We start from the raw sequence: 27,132 nt of genomic DNA on the forward strand, positions 1-27,132 counted from the left end.
AAAAGGCTTTAAAGAAAAATCCCTAAGGTTTAGCGAGGAGAACCTCAGGGTTGAATCTGCATAGGACTGATAAAATTAGCTTCCTCCAGGAAATCTATTCAGGATAAATCTCAGAGAGAAATCCATCTAAAATGTAATTAATGCACAAATTTAAATTTTTTTTGTAGTGCTGGGTCTTGTACACACTAGGCAATCACTCTACCACTAAGTCACATTCTAAACCCTAAAATTTTATTTTATAGTGCTCAAAAAACCAGTTCATAACACACGGTGAAATAGGGGGTTCTGTCATATCAGCATGGCGCTGGAACGGTTAAAAATAAAACAGAGATGGCAGATGAAGATTTTGACACTTTAGCCAGAACTCTACAGGGGAAATGATGTCTTGACCCAGGGAATTAATTCTATTCTTCAAATGGCCTCTAGAATGGAAGATAATACTGAATAACAGTACAGGTCCGTTCCCTCCAGAGTCCGTCAAGCAGTAGCCAAGCCCTAAGCTATGCAGCAACGAAGGAACTAGAAAGCAATGGGGGAACTAGAAAGCACACATCATAGTACATAAATTCTGTGCATTTCGGAGAGTTTTCAAATGTGTTCGGCTTTGATCTAATCAATCACTTAAGGATGTCTCCTGAAAGGAAAGAGGGGAAAAGTGTGGGAACGGAAAAGGAGGAGGAGGATGAGAACTGAATTTGTACCAACTTACAACCATATTTCCTTAAGAAAACTGACCCTTCTCCCTTTCATTTAATAGATATTAACCGGATACATGTTAGTGCTGAGCACTGCGACAGGATTACAGAGATAAATAAGGCGCACTCCTAAGACACGAGACACTCACCCTAAACCTTTGTGCAAGCCATGGCTAATTTTATAAAGTATTAAGTCTCACAACTTGTGTGGCCATTAAGAATTCCTAAGGGCTGGAGAGATGGCTCAGCAGTTAAGAGCATTGCCTACTCTTCCAAAGGTCCTGAGTTCAATTGCCAGCAACCACATGGTGGCTCACAACCATCTGTAATGAGGTCTGGTGCCCTCTTCTGGTCTTCAGGCATACATACAGAAAGAATACTGTATACACAATAAATAAATAAATAAATAAATAAATAAATAAATAAATATTTTTAAAAATTCCTAAATACATTAAACACTATGACTACTGTAGTAACACAGTGGCGTTCTCCTTGTGGAATTTTATTAGTAGTACACACGGCCAAGAGTCCATCCCAGCCCTTGGATGATGTCATGCATCCCTGGACAGGACACATCACCTTCTGGTTAAGAAAGCACTTGTATGGCTGTAGGTAAGTATGTCAGATAAATGAAACGCTGCATGTTCCATGCATAAGTACACAGACGACATAACACACTTCCCAGAGAGGTCATAGAAGAAAGACTTCAAAGGAGAAAGCATAAAGCCTCAGAAAAAATAATTTTTCTGAGGAATTAAAAGAGAAAATATTTCTAACTCACAGAAGAGGACACTTTCCAAGCCCAAATGACATGAAAACATGGCCCAGCCAGCAAACCACATCAACACGGCACCTCATGGCCTTGGTGTTCCCAAGCCTAACAAGCCCAGAAGACTATCATCCATGTAAGGATGTAGGGAATGGAGTTCAGAGAGTCTATGTGACCGGCACACGGTTACACAGTAAATAAAGGCTGGGATAACTTTAAAGTGGGGCCTTCTCCTGGTTCAGTGTTCTTTGCAACCTCCCCTCTACCTCCTGTTTAACATTCACTGCCTATCAAATACTTGGCATCTTAAGCACATGCTCCTCATAAATGACTAATATGGCATCAGGAAGATGCCCAAAAATGTCTAGAGCAAGCCTGTGAAGCGCAATGTACTTAGAGAAGTATCTGAGGAGATCACATGACAGCCCAAGAACACAGTACTTTCTCTCAGCACCTAATTATTTTGTGTATAGTAAAAAATTTCTCCTTGTCCAAAGAAGTCTGATATGTGAGCTACGTCTCTGGGCAGTGCTTTGTAGCATATCTGATAGGAGTGTCTGTTAGGAACAAGTTCTACATCAGACCTGAAGAGGGGGAAAGTCACATCTCACAGTATGAGGGCCAGCTGCACGACCAAGAGCAAGCCTGAGGATCTGCGTTTGAACCCCCAACATCTGCATTTAAAAAACCTGATGTGGCACCATGCTCCAGGAACACCAGTACTGGGGAGGCAGAGCAAACAGCTCCTGGGAGCGTCCTGGCCAGCCAGTCTAACTATACAACAGTGGTTTCCAATGCGCTGTGACCCTATCTCCAAGAAATAAGATGAAGGAGCTGGAAGAACACTCCGCCATTACAGAGGACCTGAGTTTACTTCCCAGGACCCTCAACTCCGGTTCCAAAAGCGTCAGCACCCTCTTCTGACATTCTAGGGCCCTGCACAGACGTGGTCCACTTACAGACAAGCAGGTGGAACGCTCATACCCATAAACAAAATAGAAACAAGGGAAGATAGCAGATGTCTCCCTCTGGTTTTCACACATCCACACACGGAGGTGTGTACCTGCACACATATGTGCATATATTACACACTCATGCACACAGAAGAAAGGAAAAGAAAAAGAAAGCTCAGCAGGGTAATTTAGAATGGGAGCTTTTGGGTCGGACAGTGTTAGAGGGTGCAGAGCAGTGGTTCTCAATCTTCCCCATGTTGTGTCCCCCTTTAGTGCAGTCCCTCACATTGTGGTGACCCCCAACCATGAAATTTTCATTTGCTTCAAAACTGCAGTTTTGCTACTGCTATGAATTGTAATGAAAATATGTTTAGAGGCAGAGGTTTGCCAGAGGGGTCCCGACCCACAGGTCGAGAAGCACTGATCTAGCGTCTAAGCTCAACAACACAAATAATCCACCGATCAACCCCACTTATGGAATGAGGCCCCTATAAAACTCAGCACCAAAGCTCAGCTTTCCCAGTGGACACTCCATGAGGAAGTAAGGCTATCCATGAATCCTTGGACCTATCACAGAATCTGCTCTTTGGCCAATTTTAAGTCTATCTTTTCTGTGAAATGAATCATAACTATAATGATTTTTAGTGAGTTTTATTAGTCCTTCTAGAAAATTATACCAGAGGACAGATTGGGGAACTTCTTGAACAAACTGGTAACCTCAGGGAGAGCAGTGTTAGGGACTATGCCCACTAACTTACAGTTGGTCCTAAAGCCTTCGCATTTACTAAGAGGGCGAACTTTAAACACTGTAGCATAATCGGAAAAGGAAGTAAATGGAGACAGGATCAGTCCCCATCTTTACCACTGGCCTCTACATGGTAATTCTAGTTCCAGTATCTAACCTGCACCTCCACCTCCACCTCCAACACCAGGAAGCAACGCACAGGAAGGCCTCCCGGAACCAACTACCACCAATTCAGAAAGGTGAAAGGGGGGAGTAATAAGGAGGCTTGGGGTGCTGGGTAGAAAGGAGAAAAGAATTTGGAAAGAAATACAATTTGAAACGCTCATAGATAGAGGTTTTCTAAAGACAAACATCTCAAAAATATAAATAAATAAATACATACATATATACATACAAAAACTTATCCCATGCCAGTTCCCAGCTCCAAATTAAAGCAAAGAATATGTGACATCCTCATACAAAACAGGCATACAGCCAATACAAAAATCACCCCTCTTAAGCAGCAGTAACATAAAATATGAATAACACTCCCTCAATCAGCATCAATCCCTGTGGCAATGCGAGCCAAACAACGCTGGCTAAAGTCTCCCCTTGGAAAACATGGCAGCCCCATTTCTAACCGTCTACATACCGGAGTAGCAAGGTCCACGCGCCACCACCGTTATGTCTTTCTGGTGCTTACACGCAGCCCTCCTGAGAAAACATTCATTCTGGTAAGTATCCCCATTTGATCCACAGACAGGAATGTAATTTGTATGGCACTGCAAAAGAACAAAAAAAAAAAAAAAAAAAAAACAGAAATAGACTCTCAGAACTCGGCATAAATATTAATGGCGCAGCGCACACTCGTGAACACAAAAGCAGAGTTGTTGGCGTTCTGCTAGCACAGGTTGCCCCTGTGTTTGATTTTTAGCAGAGGACCTGCCTCTGTCTCACAGATTTTTCTCGTTCCTAATGAAAATAATTTCCAGGTACCCTTATGAAACTGGACAACCCTGAGCCCATATACTTAATTATTTGATAAGAAAACCCATAGAAATATTAAGAGGAAAGTCACAGTGACAGTGTTCATAAAGAGCTGCCTGGGTGACGTCACCTCATCATTAAAACTCCTTTACTCAATACGTCTAGTAGTAGAGTCCCAGGGAAGGAACAGGAAGACACAAGAAAATACACCAGCATCTCTGTTCTCAGAGATCTCATAATCTTGCTAAGCTAAAACATGTTTGCAATCATGTGATTTGGAATCAAAAGATCAGACAGGAGGTACAGTGCCCCACCTCCAGTACTAAAAGAAGCTAGGGTGTTTAAGGTAAACCTCCTCAGAGAGGAGAATTCAAACTGAGCCCTGAAGGATAAAGCAGGAATGAGGCGGCGGTTGAGGATCAACGGTGATGAGATTTGAAAAACGACACTGACTCTACTTGTCAATAATAGCACAAAGGTGTGGGGGAAGGGGTGGTGGCTGGAGAAATGGCTCAGGAGTTAAGAGCATGTTCCGCCCTTACAGAGAACCAGAGTTCAGCTCCCAGTACCCACATGGGCAGCTGGCAACTGTAACTCCAGCTACAGGCAATCCAATACCTTCTGGATTCCATGGGCACTTGCACATACCCACACAGAGACACATACGCATACACATAATTTAAAAAAAATTATTTTTGGTTTTTCAATACAGGATTTTTCTGTGTAATAGTCCTGGCCACCCTGGGACTTGCTTTGTAGACAAGGCTGGCCTCAAACTCAATGAGACCCGACTGCCTCTGCCTCCCCAGTGCTGGGATTAAAGGTGTGCACCACCACTGCCCAGCGAAAAGTTATTTTAATAATTTTTTAAATACCGTAAATGAATTTTCAAAATTTGGAGAAAGTATCACAAAATGATACAAGCTATTAATTGTTACTTAAATAAAAGTAATGCAAATGTTCTTTTAAAACGAGCCAAAATATTTACAGAAAAATTATAAACAGCCAATTAATATATAAAAGTAATTGACATTCATTAGCAATCAGGGTTGTATACTGAAAACGAGAATTGGGAGATGGGGGTTCTTGAGACAGGGACTCATTACAGAGTCCATGCTAATGAGGAGCTCTCCCCTGCCTTCTATTCAGAGATTACAGGCATGTGCCATCACGTACAACTTGCCCTTTTTAAAAAAGGATCAATGAAACTGAGTGCAAACTTTTACAATAATATAAAATGAATATAGCAAGAATACATTACATTCAGTCCAATTCAGAAAAATATGCATAAATTCTAGAAGAAAATGTCAATAAACTTTCATATCATGTCTTTTAATTTTATGTACGTTTCAATTTTTTGCAAATAAACAAACTTACTAATATTTTTTAAGTGGTTGGTCTCAGTGTATGAAACATAAATACGGCACATTAGCAAATTCAGCAACTGCTAACTAACACAATATCTTACTTAATACCAAGTTGATTTTACTATATGTTCAAGTTCAATATCAGCAAAATCTTACATGAACTTTTATTAAAATTAAATTTTCATTTGGAGGGCTTTGTGTATGAAACTGCTTATGAATATTTTTAATCCGACTTCATTATAAGTAGACATAAGTGCCTGAGTACTATATTTTCTCTAACATAATCATTCCAAAGCATGTAAATTATGAAATATTCATATCATAAATGACCTTTATTTTTCTTTTATATTAAAATTCTGTACCATATTAATTTCTTTAATCATGTGTTTATGTGGGTTACATTATGAATTTCATTTAAAGGGAATAAAGAAAGAGATCTGAGTTTGGTAGGAACGGAAACCTTAACATTTATAGAACAGTAACCCAGTAAGCACTGGACAGCAGCTTTAAATGTCCTACCAAATGAAGCCCATGACAATGTCAGAGCCAGGGCTCTGAAGTCCCAAATCCCAGGCCCATATGAAACCATACCACATTCCCCATCTGTCTGAAGGCAACACTATAGATCTTCTCAAATAATCTCATGGGGACTAAGCAAGGGAAAGCTACCTAAGGCGTTTGTATCTGGCACGGTAAATTCTCAGTAACTATTGGCCCTCATTGCTGCTGTTACTGTCATTTTGAAGCCTTGAGTGTGTGCATAGGAGCACAGCTGGTAAGTGGAAGAGTCACACCTGCTCCAGAGTGACCGGACACTAGACACAAACTACTCAAGTCTCACCCGAGTCACTTGGTGATGGTGAACAAGGACCCTAACATCCCTGCCATCAGTCTCACGCACACACCTCAGAGTGAACCTGAGATGGGAAAGCAGATGCTGCTCCTTCGTCATTCTTGCTTTCTAGGGTCTCTCTCGGAAGCCCCCGCAGAAAACTTGTGGACAAATGAAGGGATCCAGGCAGTGTTACAACATTCAGACTGATCCTACTTCTAACCCCTAATCTGCCACCCTTTGCTGAGGAAAGAGGCTTCCCTATTAAGATGGTGATGTTACTGCCAGCTGTTTGCAGCTGTCTGGAAGATAAAGCACTAGTCAGCTCTGGACCTCCATCCTTTCAAGCATTTGTCGTACACCTACTGTGTTCCAGGGATTGTTTGGAGCACAATAAAGTAAGAAAATGTTGCTGCCAGAGTCCACCTCGATTGTCAACTTGATGGGTAGATATCGTGAAGCTTAGCAAAGCACACGTCCTTAGGGAGAAAGGTCATTCCTGAATACTGTGGCACCGTGCAACAGACTGGGGAGACTTGAGAGCCTGGGACGGGGACGAAGAAGCCCACGGGCACTGGTTCCTCTCTCTATTTCCTGGACACCACGATGTGACCACCCACTCCACTCCGCCACACCACGATGGACTGAGCCTCTGACAATGTGCACCAAAACGAGCCTTTCCAAAGACTAACTAAATAAATAAGACTTTCTCCCCCACGTGGTTCCGCTTTGAGTATTCTGTCGCAGCGAGGAAAAGGAGGACTAACATAGCTGCGAGGGTTAATTTCATGTGGCAGCTTGACTAGGCCCCGGGGTGCCCGGATTTAAAGTTATTTCTGGATGTCTCTGTGAGGGCACTCACAAATGAAATTAGCACTGGAGTCAGTGAACCCAGTAAAGCAGGCTGCCCTCCCTCAGGTGGTATGCACATTCCAATACGGTGAGAAATCAAACAGAACAACGTGGTGGAGGGTACACTCTTCCCCCCGGCTGTACCGAGATATGGTCTTCAGTCTTCACACAGGGACTTCTGTCACTCCATTTCCCAGTCTTCAGCCCTTGACACTGTGGGATCTCAGCCTCTAGATCAAATAAGCTAACTGTTCACGAGTTTCTCTCTCCAACTCCGCAAAAAAACTCATGTGCATGTATCCTGCTGTTTCTATTTCTATGGAAAATTTCAATACAAAGGTCTAGTGAGAGACCGTGGAAGGTATTAAAAACAGACACAGGCTGGGCGGTGGTGGTGCACGCCTTTAATCCCAGCACTCGGGAGGCAGAGACAGGCGGATCTCTGTGAGTTCAAGACCAGCCTGGTCTACAAGAGCTAGTTCCGGGACAGCCAGGGCTGTTACACAGAGAAACACTATCTCAAAAATATAACAAAACAAAACAACCAAAAATAAATAAATAAAAGCCCAGACACAAACACAGGATGATAGCCGACAGAACTCTAAATACAACGAGGAAGAAAGAAAACTAAGGGGAAGCTAGAGACGCTAAGTTTTAAGGGTACGATGTACTATTAATGATTGTTCTATGTGTATAATTAGTAGGTGGCTTTGTTTATAAGTAGCAAGATAATGGCTTTTATTAGACAACTAACAAAATTTGCAGCTATGTACAATTCTACTTTCTGTGAAAGGAACTTAAATCATACCCCAGAAGCTTGTATTAGCACTGAAAGCACGCAGAACTGTAAGCAATCTTTCAAACAATTTGATTAGCACTGTTAATATTTACACAGCAGAGAGATATGCCTGATATACATGTCAAGTCATTGTTTTTAAGCTGCCAGTAATTTGGGTTTTATGAACAGATCTATATATAATCTTATAGAAAGACAGCAGAGCAGGCAGAGGAAGGATTCCTCAGAGGGAGGAAAAAAAAAATCAGGCTTTAAGCCCTTAGGCAGTTTGCCCCTACAAGGAGAGGAAACTGTCTTTAAAACATCTTTAGCATCCAGCCTAAAACACAGCATACAGCACGCCTGGAAAAGCATCTAGTGATCTCTCTTTCTCACTTATATTTCTCTTCCTGCTTTGTCACAGGTTAAGAACCAAAAGATTTAAGACAGATCATGGAAAGATAGTTTTTTAGCTATTCAAGGACATTGAAAAGGCTACTTTTTATATATATAATCTTAAAAAAATCTCAAGGGCTTGCGAAAAAAGAAGGAAAGCAGAATAGAAGGCAAGCTCCATGGAAATGAAAGAGCCCCATGGAAAGGCAGGCGCAGAAGGAACTCATGTCCCTAGCCAACGGGCAGCAAGGGTATGAAGCCAGCCAGAGCAGGCTGAGCAAGCTTGGAAGAAAGTGGCCATTGTGGGGCTGCCCACAGAAATATCGCTCTGTGTCAGTGAATGAACAGTCTCTCTGACCCTGAGAACCGGACTGGATGGTCAATAGCAGCAAACACAGCTACCAGCCCCACTACATCCATTCTCTACTCCTTTGAATGGACATACGCGCCGTGATGCTTTATAGCATCCAACGGTTTCAAACAAGTGCTCTTCCCTGTGTGTTCTCACCACATCTCACAGGTGGGAAATGTGCCTTCTCTGTCCAGGTGGAATACTGCTGAGGGAAGGAGGCCATACGGCTGCTGAGGTCTCTGGGTTACCAAAAACACTACGAAGCCGTATGCCTGCTTTCTAAAGGCCTTCCTCTCCTCAAAATTCAAATTGGCAGGCTTAGTTAGACCAAGACTGTAAGTGAAAACCAACCAAGCTCCTTCTATACCTCGTCTTCAATTCTGATTGGGGGTGGGAGTGTCTTCTGAGAAAACATCTACAGCTACATTATAATTTAATCAAAGAAAACCAGCAATCAGGAGCAAACAAGAGTCACGCTCTCGGGACTGGAGAGATGGCTCAATGGTTAAGAGCACTGGCTGTTCTTCCAGAAGACTTGAACCCAGGACCCACAAGGCAGCTCATAACTGTAACTCTAGTTCCAGAGGATCCAGACAAGCATGCAGGCAAAACACCAATGCACATGAAATAAAATAATAGTAATAATAATAGGAAGAAGGAGGAGGAGGAGGGGAAAGGAAGAGGAAGAAGAGGAAGAAGAAGAAGAAGAAGAAGAAGAAGAAGAAGAAGAAGAAGAAGAAGAAGAAGAAGAAGAAGAAGAAGAAGAAGAAGAAGAAGAAGAAGTCATTCTCCACTTCTCTCCTTTACTTTTCACACAGTAACAGCACAACTAGAATCCAGAAGGAAAAGCGAAGGCACCATACTCCAAACTCTTGGGTTATGGCTCCAATTTCTCCCATCTTTAACCCCGACTCTCCCCGAGACTCTGCTTCCTCCTGGTTCTAAAGAGCCGCTATAGCAATGGGGGACAAGGGGAGGGAAGCCAGGCTAACAGAAAGAGGAAACAGTGCCAACCTATGCACTAAGAGGCTCTGCCGTGGCAGCTGCTCTTTCCCTACTGTGGCAAAGCTCACACTTGGCTATGACAACATCTTTCCTGTGTGTGCTCACATCTAGTACAGTCAGCCTGACCTCTTTCATTTCTGGATAAAGCACAGAAAACACAAATATCAGGACTTCACCTGGCAAGGAAGAACTAGTGGGCTGTGAGCCAAACTTCCCATGGGGCTCAAGGTGATGTGTGCTTTTTACTTGTAGAATGTAGGATTATTATAAAATCGGGAGGAAATTTAAAACAGCTGATTTTGGTTTTCTCACCTGAAACTGGCATGCACATTTCAAACCATCTCCATCTTCTTTGCAGACACCTCCATATTTACAGGACGACTCATCACACGCTCTGACATCAGATTCTCTCACATTTAACTCTGCAAGAGAGGAAAACATTGTTTCAGGTATCTACAAACATACGCACACATACAACACACACATAAATACATAATGTATACAGATTAATAAAGAATAAACGTATTGAGTATCTCATTCACTGGTATAATAGCAAGACAATACTTAAAAAAAATTAGCAAGAGGGCTGGAGAGATGGCTCAGTGGTTAAGAGCATTGCCTGCTCTTCCAAAGGTCCTGAGTTCAATTCCCAGCAACCACATGGTGGCTCACAACCATCTGTAATGAGGTCTGGTGCCCTCTTCTGGCCTGCAGACATACANTCCTGAGTTCAATTCCCAGCAACCACATGGTGGCTCACAACCATCTGTAATGAGGTCTGGTGCCCTCTTCTGGCCTGCAGACATACACACAGACAGGCTATTGTATACATAATAAATAAATAAATAAATAAATAAATAAATAAATAAATAAATAAATGTAAAAAAAAATAACAAGAGAGAGAGATGGCCCTGAAATTAAGAGCACCTGCTACAAAACATGAGGACCCAAGTTCAGATCCCCAGCACCTATACAATGAGCCAGGCATTTCACTACACCTGTGGGACACAGGTGGGACAAGGTGGGACACAGAGAGGAGGGCCTCTGGGGCTTGCTGGCCAGACTGTAAAGCCTAGGTTTAGGAAAAGACCTTCAGAGACAGGTAGAAAGTGCTGAGTCACCCCAGGCCCTCTTGCGGCTTCAGCATAAAGGCATAGACGAATATACATACACTACACTACACACACACACACACTATATATATATATATATACATATATATATATATATATACCCTTAAAAAATAAAAATGGAAAAGCAACTTCTTGTAAGACTCAAAATGTTCAGTATACCCCCAAGAGAATCTTAAGCTCTATTCCTAAAAGGAACTCGCCCCCCCCAAAAGGAACCTCAAAATGCTAGGTTTTAACATAATTTCCAAAGATAAATCTACGGAATTCTTCTATTTTGGTTTGCTAAACACAAGATAATTTTGCTATTGTCTTGATAGTTTAGATTCTTTGTCTGAATTATAAAATTAACTTGAACTTCATATGTAGCATTTATGAACACAAAATTAAGGAAATCGAAAATTTCTCTCTCATTAAAACTTTTAAATGACTGAGTTAATTTTACCATAGGAAGCTCAATCACTGAATTTGTTTCTGCTCTGAGATTGTCACCCTTGACTGGAAGCCATACATTAAACGTCCTCAGAAACCCATGCGTGGCTTCCAGGTAAGGGCTAAGTCAAGTGGAACTGGGTAAGAATCATTGGGATGCATTTCCCTACCTCCCCCCAATTGGGGACCGGAGCCACAACAACAAACATGCACAGACAGACAGTCAGTGCCTTAAAAACCACCTTTGTACAGTCATGGTCATGTGCATGTAGGCCAGCGGAGCCAGACGCCAAGGCTAACTCCCAGCTGGCTGCAGCTCAGCGGGTGATGGACTCTGGAAAAAGTACAAGAGGTCTCTTGCACTCTAAGTCATGATGAGGTAGGCCCCAGTAAACAGACCCTTTTCCCCAGCAACCCACTATCCCTGCATGCTCTCTTTTCCTGGTTTTCAAAGCAGGGCTCGTGGACAGAGTAAAGGAGACTCCGATGTCGATGGACAGCTACACTAGTGACATCTCGCTGGCCTCTTCTCACCATCTTTTTGTACCACCCTGCAAGGGCACCCGCAGTGCTTTGCTTCTAAGGGAACTGAGTCACCAGTAGGTATCTGAGTTGACATTCTGAAGCACCGCGCACTGCACTGGTGTAGAAACAGTCTACACACTTGTGGGTTGCAGCTACTCTCCCTTTTACTTAAATGAGCCTCCAGGTCACAGAAACAGATTAAAATTCAACATTTTTGCACTTAAAACAAGGCAGCTGATACAACTGTTTGCCTGTTCTGTTCTACAAATTATTCCACCTACAGAAGATGGGTCCTAACTTCCTTCTACCTGGGGCTGTGAAAGTCTTGGGTTCTTGGCTCTCTTCTCCCAATTTTCGTTTGCCCTTCCTTCCCTCCTTAATAACATTTAGTTTTCAAGACTCCTTGATAATGGGCTTTTTTTCTCTGTATCTAGTCAATAAAAATATACAGCAGGTCCAGTTCCAATACTACCAAAGACACAGCTTCAGCCCAAAAGGTCCTGTTGTCTATAGTCAGAGCTGCCGCCATCCACACATAAAGATGCAGAAAGAAAGATGGATGACAAGAATCCTGAGGTCACTGTACCACAGCGGTCCACTCCTCTAGACTATTCTTGTAGGAAGTAAGCAAATGAATACATTAAAATAAAAACAAGCCCTCTTCTTAGAAGCTAAGTCACAGGTGAAAACCATTAAGTATGATAACAATAACAATAGTTACATGCAAACTTAATTAAGACAAACATTTCTAAGCAAAAGGCTTATGTCTTTTTGCTTCCTTATACATTTATGAATTTGTCCAAAGCACCATTACTTCCCGGGGCTCTACCTTCTAACCAGCGTTAATCAAAGCCTTAGCTTAAACTCAACCCAGGACTCTCTGAGTGTCCTTGTTGGGCATTCTACACAGTACCAGGGGAAGAGGGCACTCTGCTACTGTCAGCGATGACGATGGTCACACACCTGCCTTTTTGAGCCCAAAATAGAAATTCAGCAAAAAGGGATGCGCCGTTACTATGGCCCTCAAAACTCAGCTCTCCAAATAAAAATAGTTTACACAAAAAAAAGCACTCAGAAGAGTGGCTCAAAACAAAGATACTTTGCCCTGGTTACCAATCTGTCCATCATCCAGTTCTCATAATGTAAGACCTGTCTCCAATCTCATTAGCATTTCAAGGCTGGGAAACAATGCACAGGAGGGGCAGGAACCCTGCTGAGCAGGAGCAGGCGCTGCCAGATGCTCCGGTGGTTGGCACCACTCACTAGAGGTTCAGCACGCAGTTCAAACCAGGGCCCCGCAGGCCTTCGGAATGATATGGCTTTGCTAGCACCTTTCAGCACACAGGAAGAAAACGTCCGCTTGGCTAACAGTCATAAAGAACCAAAAGGGAGTAAACTCAATGTGACCACAGAGTTTGGGGCTTCAATCTGGGCTAGATATTTGAGAAAAATTATTGGTAAGTTACTGAGCTATCTTGAGCATTGGTGGAGTGTTGAGTGACATTTCTGGCCTCTCCTTACTAGGTACCAGGGGTCACTCCAGCTGTGACAAGTCAAATGCCTTCAGACTTTATCACACAGGTCACCTGGGGAGACAAGATCACTCCCAACTGACAAGTACTGTGAAAATGAAATCAATGGCACTGCACTTTATTCTTCTCTAACAAGGGTGTCCAGCGCTTCTGCACTGTGACATGATGTCATCTATAGACCACACTAGGCCACCTCTGTAGCTATCCTGGGGATACATGCATGCCCTGAGTTGCAAGTAAGACATAGCCTTCAACACCAATCACTATAAGCAGCAGCCTCCAAGATCTTAGCATATTACTAGAAACATTTGCCATTTCAGAGGAGGGACCTACATACAACCCTATAGCAAGCTAAGGTTCACAGTAGGAGTTCCAGACGTAATAACACCTTAACTACAGCAAAAGTGGCTTCCTGGGCCACTCAGAAACTGGCCTTCCTCTCTCTTCCTATCAAAGCATTTTCTTCAAAGTCAACAAAATCTCACTGTAACAATATGGCAGCTTTTTTTTCTTAAGTCTTCAATTTTTTTTTGTATTTATTTATTGGGGGTGGGGGTACCACAGTGCACATGAGGAAGTCAGAGGGCAACCATCACGTGGGTTCCAGTGTCATAGGCTGGTCAGGAAGCACCATTACCCACTGGGCCATCTCAATGACCTTCCAACCCTTTTCTGGACCCTTCTATAGCAGATGACACTACTCCCCCCCCCATTCTAGCATAATCTTTATTATCCTCCAGTTCTGACCACTTCTCATCTGATCGATCCTTTATTACAGACTGTCAAGTCCAGAGCAATGCGTTCTTAACTACCCAGATTAATCAAAGTACGCATCCTTTGGAGCAGGTCTACAGCACAAGGACTTCTCCAGCTACAGACACGCTGCAGAATGCCAGGGACACGTTGACTCCCATCGCGGGAGGATGTCTTTATGTTTCAGTGGCACCCAACCTAGTTAAGCCCATATAGACAGCGTTATAATTATGTTGCGCCAACATTTCACAGGAGTGAAAACCAATTGTTCCCGCGAAAGGTAAACTAGGAGACCTGGAAAAGATGAGCTCCTTCAAATACAAATGGATTCGCATTTACAATTCTGCATCTAGAAAACTTTAGGTTCATTTTCAAAGGAATGAAAAATGGAATCTAATTAATTATGAATATGCTTTATTCAAGGAGGAAGAAACTATTCTCAGGGGGAAATTCTATACCGGTTTTCAAAATATCACCTGATAAGTATACGTGTTCAAGTTAAAATAAAATATTCCATGCATTCATGAATCGTTTTGAATTCATGAATCATTTACTTAAATTTCTCAAAAAATACTAAATATCAGAGCCCTACTGGACCATACGAGAGGGCTCTTACCACATCCAAAAGCACTGTCCTCGGCCGTCCATCACGCCATCCTCTCTGGAGTGCTCCCTGGCAGCGTTCTCCATCACACTAACTTCAAACCCCACACAGCTTTCACAGCCTTAATGACAAATTCACTCGTTTCATGTAGTTCGAGCTCCAGGCTGCACAACTAGGGAAAGCCCTTTCTGTGACTGCTTCCCGAGGCCTCGTTAACAATGAAAACGTCCCTTCCTCTCTGGTTTTGAGTCCCATCTGATTCCTCACAAGGCATATCTGAAGACGTTACCTTGTCCTCAGAAACACTATTTCAACGGCTTTATAATCACTGCCTACGTGTTACTTGCATTTGGGGAAAAACAACCCCTTTCAGAACAGCACAGCCACCCCAACACCGGCCCCTCATGGGTGGTTTCAGTCCCCAAATGATGTTCTGGAATGTGTGTACCCAGCTGCCAGTTAAGCAATCCCATGGCTCCTATGTAGGCTGAAAACGAAAAATACGGAAAGGTTAAACATTCACAAGATTCCTTGCCTGAAACAGAGTGGTGCAGTCATGGACTACCACATACCAATTTAAAGATTCATTTTATATAATCCACAAATATTTCATAGTGACGATGTGAATGTTTAAATGAAAAAAGAACATAAAACTATACATACATGTCATTATATTTTTAGATCCCTACAAGGAAACCCAGTTGGGAAAAATAAAAAATGATAACAGCAACTGTCTTCCACCATTTCTACAACGGGCAACTGCTCCCCTTTTCAGGTTTCTATATCAGTTACTATTTAATGGGGGGGGAGGGGGGACTCAATGTGATTTCAAATCAAACCAGAACGAGTTTGCTACATCATGAGCAAACTAGGGATTGTGGGGCTCAATGAGGGCCGAGTTCCCACGCTTGGCCTTTTTGATCAAGGAGATAACGTGTTCAAAACATCAGTGTCTCGAATAAGTAGACCCAGTACACGGCAAAGATCTGTCCCCTCCCGAGATGTGACTTCAACTCCTAACCCATCAGAGGCCCCTCTACTGACAGCAGCTGAAAATATAAGTCGGGGTAAATCAAGAAACATATGTAACCTGTTAACTTCAAGTTCCAGCAAATCTTAAGAATTACAAATCAAATTTTCTTTAACTTGTTGGCTAAATTAACATTATTATTACAGTCTCTATCTTCTCCCAGGACATGATGACAGAGAAAATGAATTTAGTATTCCATAATGCAAACGCAGTCTACATTGATATTGAAATGCATTAATAGCAGAGACAGACCACAACTTCTCTTAAGCTACATGTGAGTGACAGAAACTGCGCACGCGCCTGCCACGCAACGACGTCTCCAGTATCTTTCACGCGTTCTGCATGCTCCTGCCAAACTTCCTTTGCTAAACAACACTGCCATCCTATCAGCCCTGCACCCCCACACCCACGTCTTTCCCTGCTGCCTCCTTCAGTTCTAAACGCCCGTGTCAGGATGTTCCAGGCAAGGTGACAGAGAGGACACGGCTGCAGGTTCAGAACAGACCTGAATCGCAAGCAGAGGAGTAAAAACACCCAGTCCTGGCCAGGGGTGCTGGACAGCAGTCGGTCCTCCCTCCCTCCCTCCCTCCCTCCCTCCCTCCCTCCCTCCCGGTTCTGATCTCCAGGATACTGACACTAGCTTGGCAACCCCGTGTGTTTTCCTATCACAGATGCATAAAGTGAATCTATTATGATGCTTATTAAAAATAATGATGACAAATCTCTACATTCCTGACACAATACATTTAGCTTTTTAAAGGCCTTTTTTAAATGGGCAAGGCGCAGACTAGAGACGAAGCTCAATGGTAGTGCGGTTACCGAGCGTGCACACAGCCCTGGGTTCAAGTTCCCAGGGCACAAAAAAAAGTACAATAACTAACCTTTTTAAATCCAACCTTTGTAATGCCTACAGAAGAATTGTCAGGGATGGGGAGATGGCCATGCAAGCGAGGACCCGAGTTTGGACACCTCGAGCCCATAAAAACTAGACACACAGTGCAAGTCTCTGTAATCCCAGCACGTGTACCCCAAGGAAGGAGATGGGAACAGAACTGCAAGCTCTTAGGCCAACTAACCTGGCACATGCCGTGGAAAAAAACAGCAAGGAGGGGCTGGAGAGATGGCTCAGTGGTTAAGAGCATTGCCTGCTCTTCCAAAGGTACTGAGTTCAATTCCCAGCAACCACATGGTGGCTCACAACCATCTATAAAGAGGTCCGGCGCCCTCTTCTGGCCTTCAGACATACAGACAGAATATTGTATACTAAATAAATAAATAAATATTAAAAAAAAAAAAACAGCAAGGAGACCAGGTCTCCAAAAGGGTGGCTACGGGGGCTGACACTGAGGCTGTCCTCTGAGCTCTTCAAAAGAGCCACGCCACACACGAATGAGTGTGCGCTCACACGCTAATCTATGAAGTACCGTTCTCTCTTGCAGAGATGTGGAGTTTCTTTATTAGTCTGTCTTTCTGAAATATTATTTTTAGCTTTATGATTACCTCATATTACTTTTCAAATCAAAAAGACTGTATGTATGCTGCAGTATGGCGAAGCCTTGAAAAGACAGTGAGAGAAAGAAGCCAGGCACAAAATGGCCATAGAGTACAAGATTCTGCTAATATACAGAAAGTCACAGACACCATTCCTCTGCAGCTGTGAGGGAGAGGTGAGGGTTAACAGGACTGGTGGTTCATACCTAACAGTATGATCCAGCTTTCTCTCCCAAGTGATGGACGTGCTCTTGGATAGGCGGTAACGATGATATTGGGCATATAAAACCCACTGAACTGCAGGTTTTAAATGGCAAGAGAGATATCACCCCGTCTGTAAATCAGATTAAACCATCATGCTACTGAAATTGGGAATCTGACACAACCAGGGGACATGTACTATAATGTGGCATTTAAGGTATCATCTGGCACAAACTCCAGCGGTCTCCGGGCTTTTCCACTTATCAGCCGTGTGATCGCAGTAATTAACCACTCTGTAGAAGGAAGACGGACCGCTCTTGAGATGCTCAAGATAGAGAAGCAGCACCTTAGAGCAAGCAGCAGGTAACATGCAAATGCCACGGTCTCCCCCCCCCCATATGTTTCTCCTCTGGGAGCTCACTTAAATACCCAGGGAGGGGTCAGGACCTGGCATGCTGGGATTTGTAGTCCAGACCAATACAACTCCCAGGCCTGAGGGCTGGGATGGATGCGAGGGGCTGAGGGGCTATGCTCCCAACTTAACAGTTATACTCTCATTTTTACTGTGCGCATACATTTGTTTACATACATGTTTTAGGATTTTCCTAGTGCAGTTAATAGACTGCCTCCAAAGAACATTTTCCAAAAGTTAATAAATCTGAACATGTAAATACTGGCTTCTGGTTCTATTCCTAACTTCTGGCCCTTAGTGTCTGTAACTAAGTAGATAGGAGGAGGCCAGAATCCTCACCCACAGAGACAAAAAAAAATCTATATAAAAACAAACTGAATGAAAATTGGCACTGGACAACTTGGTATTAACTGCTTTAAAGGAAGGGGGAAGCTTTTTTGGTAGGCTCTTACTATGTAGTTTTGGCTAACCTGGAATTTGCTCTATTGACCAGGCTGTCCTTAAACTCAGAGATCCACCTGTCTCTGGGTCTCTGGGTGCTGGGATTAACCACTGCCAAAAAAAAAAAAAAAAAAAAACTGAATAGAAATAAGGTTTAACAATAAATGAAGTCGCCTAATAAACAAAATGTATAGACTGGGAAAAAAAGCTCATGACTTAAACATATAATTCTAAAATACAAGAACTATGCCAAGTTCATAAACCCCTGATCTCTCTCTAGAGAGAAGCTAATAACAGAATTAATAGTAACGCATAAAAATAGTTCTGTTACATATTTAAAGACGCCTAAATGGGTTGAAGTCACCAGCTCACCAAACTTAAAAAGAAATTTAATTTTTTTAATCCATTAAAGAATCTACATATGTAGGAAAATTTTAACGAATATCAAATTAAATGAAGATGGCTGGCTGTAAGGGAAAAGAGGAAATGATGTTGAAAAAAATGGAAGGTGGGTAGGTCACACACCCATCACTGCTAAGCTAACACAACCCTACTATCTGGTCACAAACCATCACTGCTAAGCTAACACAACCCTACTGTCTGGTCACACACCCATCACTGCTAAGCTAACACAACCCTACCGTCTGGTCACACACCCATCACTGCTAAGCTAACCCAACCCTACTGTCTGGTCACACACGCATCACTGCTAAGCTAACACAACCCTACTGTCTGGTCACACACGCACCACTGCTAAGCTAACACAACCCTACCTTCCGGTCACACACGCATCACTGCTAAGCTAACACAACCCTACTGTCTGGTCACACACGCATCACTGCTAAGCTAACACAACCCTACCGCCTGTGCCCCTCACAGCCATCCCCAGGTCACTGAACCTCTCTCTACATTTCCCAGCGTCACTGAGCTAATTACTGGCACGGTGCTCATCATCCCCTCACTAGAACAGGGCTTTATTCCTAAAATTCTAATAAAGAATGAAGATAGCTCAGGATAGCGATACAGCACCATGTGTTCAGTACCAGGGAGGTGAAATCAGTCCGGCCTTGGCTACGTAGAGAGACCACGCCTCATCGCCTTGCCTGCAGGGTGCTCCTTCCCACGAGACACACATGCTAAAGAGGAGCACACACATATAAGTGTGTCATTTGTGAATGGGCTGAGGGCCTGTGAGAGCAGAAGGAGCCACGTCCTGCGGGGGGCAATCCCAACTCAGAAAAACTAGAAGGTAAATCCAGAGATGGCTGGATATCATAGCCTGAGAAAAGGCTTTAAAACACCCTACAAAAAAATCTAAGTTATAAACAATGGCAAAAAGTGCAACAAATTATGAGACCGTTTAATGTACATTTCCTAAACAAAATAACAAAAATCCCTGTATAAAAACCTATGTCATATTTGGAGGTTTAAATATTTTATTAAGAGATGACAAAATAAAAATTAAATTTTCAGGGAGGCTAGGGAGCTGGTTCAGTCAGTAAAGCTTTAGGAAACCTAAAGACCTGGGTTCAGACCCACCCCTGAAATGGTCAGGTGTGGAAGTGGGTATCTGTAATCCCAGCACTGGAGAGGCAGAGTGGGCGGATCCCTGGCTCTCACTGGCCTAGCCAGCATCATCAGTGATCTCCAGGATCAGTGGAAGGTTCTGTCTCAAAAATTCAGCAGAAAGTGACTCAGCCCCAGGGGATACTCCGCCCTCTTCTGGCTTCTGGCTTCTGGCTTCAGCATGCATGTGCACACACACACACAAAAATAAGATAGATCTTCAAAAACTAAATTAGATCTTTCCCTTTATGGGAAAGCAGTTTAGCAGAGGTAGGTTCATAAAAAAAAGAGAGACAGACAGACAGACAAATGAAGACTAAATGAGAAAACAGGAGACCCACAAAGAGAGAACAACTGTGGAAAGACATTGTGAGACCTCAGCTAGACACCGTGGATACACTCCTGTGACTCACTCTTCTGAAGTTGAGAATTTTTAAAAGTTTAGTAAAGTAAGAATTAACACGGAAACTGAGAAGACGCGGAACTTCTTTTCCTAGAGTATAAATAAATATCTTATAAAACTGGTTCTCAAAACACGATGCCAATATCCACCCCCTTTAATATACTCAAACCTATAAGATCTATATGGCACATTCTCAGATCATCACACAAAACCATTAAGCAAACTAGCACACCTAAGTTTGTGTACCATATAACCATATGTGGGGTGTAACCGCATTTTAAAATTAGAGTGTAACGCATTCAGAAAGTGGAAAGAAAAGGCTACGTGTAAAAAGAGGAAGTGCCAAGGCAAAATGAAGAAAATGCAGGGAAAATAAACATGATAAAAATATCATTAGGGCAACCCAATTATAAAATGGGGCACTGAGTTGAACAGAGATCTCTCAACAGAAGAAGTTCAAATGGCCAAAAGACACTTAAGGTCATGCTCAACTTCCTTAGCGATCAGGGAAATGCAAATCAAGACAACTTTAAGATACCATCTTACACCTGTCAGAATGGCTAAAATCAAAAACACCAATGATAGCCTTTGCTGGAGAGGTTGTGGAGAAAGGGGTACACTCATCCATTGCTGGTGGGAATGCAAACTTGTGCAACCACTCTGGAAAGCAGTGTGGAGGTTTCTCAGGAAATTCGGGATCAACCTACCCATGGACCCAGCAATACCACTCTTGGGAATATACCCAAGAGAGGCCTTATCATACAACAAAAGTATATGCTCTACTATGTTCATAGCAGCATTGTTTGTAATAGCCAGAACCTGGAAACAACCTAGATGCCCTTCAATTGAAGAATGGATGAAGAAAGTATGGAATATATACATATTAGAGTACTACTCAGCAGTAAAAAACAAGGACTTCTTGAAGTTTGCAGGCAAATGGATGGAAATAGAAAACACTATCCTGAGTGAGGTAAGCCAGACCCAAAAAGAGGAACATGGGATGTACTCACTCATATTTGGTTTCTAGCCATAAATAAAGGACATTGAGCCTATAATTCGGGTTCTTAGAGAAGCTAAATAAGAAGGAGAACCCAAAGAAAAACATATAGGCATCCTCCTGAATATTAACCTTCATCAGGCGATGAAAGGAGACAGAGACAGAGACCCACATTGGAGCACCGGACTGAAATCTCAAGGTCCAAATCAGGAGCAGAAGGAGAGAGAGCACGAGCAAGGAACTCAGGACCGCGAGGGGTGCACCCACACACTGAGACAATGGGGATGTTCTATCGGGAACTCACCAAGGCCAGCTGGCCTGGGTCTGAAAAAGCCTGGGTTAAAACCGGTCTCGCTGAACATAGCGGACAATGAGGACTACTGAGACCTCAAGAACAATGGCAATGGGTTTTTGATCCTACTGCACCTATTGGTTTTGTGGGAGCCTAGGCAGTTTGGATGCTCACCTTACTAGACCTGGATGGAGGTGGGTGGTCCTTGGACTTCCCACAGGGCAGGGAACCCTGATTGCTCTTTGGGCTGACGAGGGAGGGGGACTTGATTAGAGGAGGGGGAGGGAAAGGGGAGGCGGCGGTGGGGAAGAGACAGAAATCTTAAATAAATAAATAAATAAATAAATAAATAAATAAATAAATACTAGGCAGTTCTTTGCCAAGCTTAGAAAAAAAATATCATTAGGGAATTTTAAGAAAAATATTATAATCAGATAGCAGAGTTAAGTTTCAAAGACAAAGAAGAGGTGGATTCAAGAAAAGGATTAAGTCAGGAGAAAAACCACCCTGAGTGAAGCTACTGCTTCCCTGAAAATCCTTTGGTCACTGATGCCAATCCTGGAAGAGTGAGGAGGATGCTAGCTGGGGTAAAGGGAGCAGGGTACAGCACAAGGAAGGTCACACACAGGCAAGAGGGTGTGCAGGCAGAGAGTCTGCAGAAGCGGAGCTACAGCTAACCTAGTGACCGTGGTGAGAAGGAAAGCCCGAGATCTCGGCCTCCTCCAGTTCCTCCATCCCACATTTAGTGCAGCACAAGCCTTTCGTCTCTAGGACGAGAGATCTGGGGCTATGGCAGACGACACAGGAAACAGGCTAGCTGCTGGAGGACCCAGGAGTAACAATGCCATGCCTTATTCCTCACTGACCCACTGTGGCCATGTGAAAATGGGGGCCCAAAGTTGCCAGTATCCCCAAGTCTAGAAAAGTCTGAAACCCAGATTTTAGTGAAGCCTTCAGATTTCAACGGTACAAAACCAATGCAACTTTTCTAAACACCCCATCGGCTGAACAAGCGTCTCTGTCTCCATGGTCATCATACCGCCCCTTTTTTCCTGGCCAATTCCAGGCTTTGCTTTCTAAAACAGCAAGGCTAATGTGAACTTTCTAGTGAGACTCCCCTGCCTTCAGAATAAATGCTAACCTTTCAGATTGGCCTTGAATGCCTGCAACCTGCGCCTATCTCCTACCTGCCCCACCACAACCTAGGGCGGTGTATTAGTCCCTGTCCTTCTGGCTGCAGCGAAACCCCTGGACAGCAGCTTAACCAAGACTGTATTCTGGCTGATAACCCAAGGGTTCCGTCCATCCTGGGATGGGCGTCCAGGCAGCAAAAGTTCAAGAGAGCTGCTCACAGGCGTCTAGTCAGGAGCTGGAGATCCATGACTGCTGGTGCTCAGCTTCCTTCTCCTCTAGGAAATGGTACCTCCCTCCTTCAGAACAGGTCTTCCCACCTCAAGGACCCTAACCAAGAGAAGCCCTCCCGAGTGCCCAGGAGCCTCCCTAACCCCTCACAGCTGCCCAGATGTGTCTCCTAGATTGGAGACGCACAGGCAATACTCCTGAAATGCCACCTCCATCTTCCCACCCCGGTGCCTTTTCTAAAGCCACACTGTCAACCTAGTGACACCCCCTCCCAACTCTCCTCAGATGCTCTGTCTTTGTGGTCATTACATCATTCGGTAAATAAATATGCAGTGGGCAGCTAAACTCTGCCGGGTGCCATGCTAGGGACATTGTAACCGAAGTGAATGAAACGGACAAAAATGCCTTGTTATGGAATTTATAAAGGAAGAAAACAGCTTGATGGACAACAGGGTGGGAGAAGAGAGGTTCCACAGAAGGTGCTGAGGGCAGCCGCATTGGGAGGCCAATACTTGAAGGAGGTGAGGGGCTTCATGACTGGGACCAGCAGGCTCCAGGGGAGGGGAACACTGCCAGCAAAGGCTCCAGGAAAAGGTGACCTTCCACTACCCCCAAGGTCTGACTCAAGAGCCCCGTACCCTAATCCCACAAATCAGGACTGTCCTTCCTCAGCTCCCTGTGCAAACAAACCTTCCTCCAGGCGTTCTGTGGGTGTGAACACAGGCAGGAGAGACTGGTGAGGAGCAACTGGGAGGTGGAGGGAAAAGGGGAACCATAATCAGAATACACTGTTTGAAAAAAAAAAAAAACTCTATCTTCAGTAAAAGAAAAAAAAGATGGTAAAGCTGTTTACAAATGATACAGTTTTGGGTTGACCACATCTCGCCCAGACTTCTTCTTTGTATAGGACTCTGGGGAAAGCTGTCCCGTTTTCCTAAATAAACTACACCAGCGATAATAATCCAGTGCTTATGAAGTCTGTGCTCCTTTCAGAGAAGCAGAAGGTCTGAAAAAGACTTGTAATGTTTTCCGAGGAATCCAAAACTGTTTCTGTTGCCTTGATCTCAAATCTAATTCAAAGGCAATTCTTTCCATCGCTTTCCTTTATCAAGCCTTTCTAAGCACTGCACAGAATAGCTTTTCCTATCTATACTTCTTAACCTGAGGAACATTTATTAAATTACTCTCACAAGTACTGCTGGCATAAACAAGTCTGAGAACAAACAGACCTGATTCTTGCTAGGCAGGGAAAGTAAATGGCACCCAGGTAAAATGCAGCTAGCGGAGGAGTTTTATTACCTGAATGTGTGCTGTGAACCTTCCTGAGTACAGAGATTGGTTAACCTGAGATGTCAAAATTAAGGCCAGGCTGGGTGGTGGTGCACACCTTTAATCCTACCACTCGGGAGGCAGAGGCAGGTGGATCTCTGTGAGTTTGAGGCCGGCCTGGTCTACAGAGAGCATTCCAGGACAGGCTCCAAAGCTACACAGGGAAATCGTGTCTCAAAAAACCAAAGGGAAAAAAAATTAAGGCCAGGAGAAGATTTAAATAGATATTTCCATTCACCAAGTAAGATTTACAAGTGACCAGTAAGTACATAAAAAGGTTTAACCTCATTAAGTCATTGGGAATATGCAAATCAAAGCCACACTGGCACACAATCTGACACCCGCTAGGATGGTTGTAATCAGAAAGAAACACAAACACTAGGGAGCATGTGGAGAAACTGGGACCCTCACACGTTACCAGTGAGTGCAAAGAGCACAGAAACTTCAGAGCATAGTTTCGCCGTTCCTCAATTAGTAAAAGACATGAGTTACCACGTGAGCCACTGACTCCATTAAGTGTACACCCAAGAGACAGAAACAGCAGGAGTGGATGCACAAATGTTACCACATCCATACGACAGAACAGCACTCGGCCCTAAAAGGAATATAGCCCTAATACATGGATCAATGTCGAAAATGCCATATTAAGTAAACGAAGTCAGATACAGTGGATGCCGTAGGTGTGATTCCACTTCCTTGTATGTTCAGAGCAAGAGACTCCATGGACACAACACAGACTAGTCAGTGGCTCAGGAGGGGGTGGCCATTAACAATAGAAGGTCTTTTTTCAGGGTGAAGCCATGTTCAAGGATTAGTTGTGGCGTTTATTTAGTTACTGTACTGCTCTTACTGTACTGGTTTTAGTTATTCTGATTACTGTTCGTGGTTGATAGATGCTAATTAGGGGGAGAGGTAGATGCAGATGTGCTAGGTAGTAGGGGGAGAGGCAGATCCAGATGTGCTGGGTAGTAGGGGGAGAGGCAGATCCAGATGTGCTGGGTAGTAGGGGGAGAGGCAGATCCAGATGTGCTAGGTAGTAGGGGGAGAGATAGATCCAGATGTGCTAGGGGGGAATTTCCACTGTACATGCTTTGTAAGAAAATGAGCACCCTTACTCTGACTAGCATGTCTCTGAGGGCAGAAATGGCCTCTCATATATTTCCCTTAATATCTGGTATGTTAGAGAAAACTACACAGACTCATTCAAGGTTCACTAATCAATTAATAACCACATTTTACATATCAGAGACCTCAAACAGCACACTAAGTAGAAAACTCATTGCTTACTCCCCAGAATTCCGAATGACCGCTGACATTTCTGCCATCTATTTGTAAGATTCTTACCGTCACGTAACATCTAGAGGACCCACTTCTACCCTTCCTGACATTTCCTAAACCCAGTAAACATTCTCTGTCGTATGTCTATCACTGAATGCCACTGGCTGGTCTGTATTTTTCTACCTTTTTAACTACATCCCTGTTCTCGAAAAGTGCAATACATATTTAGCTTCATTTGTTCTTCCAGATACCCCTAAAGCCCCCAAGCCAAAAAGAACCAAAAAAGGACTCCTATTACAAGTGGGGAAAATGTTATCTATGATTATTTAGTCTCTTGAGCTTAAGTTCATCTTTACAAATGTCACATAATAGCCACAATTTTTGTCTTTGGATAAACAGAGAGCTTCCTCATAAATTAGATTTTTAAAGGGTAACTGGAAATAAAAAGATGTAAAATCAAAAAAAAAAATACTAAAGCCTGAAGTCCAAAATGAGCAGAATACTGTGCAAAGAGACTAATAGAAAGAGCTCACACGATGAGAGAAGGAACGGGCCTACTGCTTAGGGAAGACACTGCCCAAACAGAGACGAAAGGACAGCACAGGCTGCCTTAGAGGAACATGCGCTCCAAACTGAGGCTAGGACTCTAAGGAAGGGGAGGACACCGGAGGTAAGTGGCATGCACCCTGAAGAGCCGCAGAACATGGAGCCCACTCCAAAGGGCACTTCCTGGGCAAACCAATTGTGCTCAGTGATACTGAGAAAAACTTTCAGATCATACTTAAAAAACTACTGCTAAATAGTTACACTATATTGATAAGGAGCCAGTAGACCAGAAATTAAAGAACATGACCTCCATTTAAAAGGGGGGGGGCACAGAGATACAGCAAATCATCTATGGGTGAACTTGTGACTCGGATGCCGAAACTTTCTAGAAAAGGTAACAGTGTGTGTGTGTGTGTGTGTGTGTGTGTAAAGAGAGGAGGAGAGATAGAGAAAGCAGTAGACTCCTAATGAATGCAGGCTCTCTACACAGGGTATATACTCTTCCACTAGAATGGAGAAAGGAGAAAGGCACGGTCTACCAAGATGCTCCGACCGTATCACTTGAGGATAGTCTGGCGAATAAGATGCAAAGTGTCAAACATCAAAAGCCTGAAAATCCATCCATCTCAACGAAGAGGATGCCCGGCCTGAGCGTCAACAAACTCCCCGTAAAACGCCGCGGGATCCCATCCTTCCCATAACCTATATAACTTCTGTTGATAAAAACATTAGACTCATCTTCATATTTACAGATGCCAAGGCTCTGAGTAACCCAGCACCCACGGCCTGACAGACTCAGACTCCACTGAAGATTACAGAAGTCTGAAATAGCAGACCAAAGAATAACAACAGGCAGTCAAGAGCAGTGTGCCGCTTCTAAAGCTCAAACACACCCTGGGTTAACTGCAGTTTACACGGAAACGCCGGGGTGTGCCATCCCAAGCGGTCTTAACACTCGGATAGTGTGCCCATACTGGACTGCTTCAGTTCTCAAATTCATCAACTAAAATGTGCATTTCCCTTGTGAATCGTTTCTTCATCCCCGAGAGTTGTAAGAAAAATCTGCCAATATGCACTGGAAAGGTGGCCCAGCCATTAGGA

At 43.5% G+C, this 27,132-nt stretch overlaps 1 protein-coding gene across 1 annotated transcript in view; it reads right to left on the reverse strand.

Moving 5' to 3' along the window:
• Tmeff1 (transmembrane protein with EGF like and two follistatin like domains 1) overlaps positions 1-27,132 on the reverse strand; it is an 81,652-nt gene that overhangs the window by 51,730 nt on the left and 2,790 nt on the right. The window contains exons 2-3 of the mRNA XM_050156077.1: positions 10,020-10,129; positions 3,794-3,923 (exon numbers count right to left, since the gene is read on the reverse strand). Of these exons, the coding sequence (XP_050012034.1) occupies positions 3,794-3,923; positions 10,020-10,129 (240 nt within the window). The remainder of the gene's footprint in view (positions 1-3,793; positions 3,924-10,019; positions 10,130-27,132) is intronic.

Source organism: Alexandromys fortis, unplaced genomic scaffold (genome assembly GCF_014885135.2).
Source record: "Alexandromys fortis isolate MF-2015 unplaced genomic scaffold, M_Fortis_MF-2015_v1.1 scaffold_92, whole genome shotgun sequence".
Taxonomy (NCBI): Eukaryota; Metazoa; Chordata; class Mammalia; order Rodentia; family Cricetidae; genus Alexandromys; species Alexandromys fortis.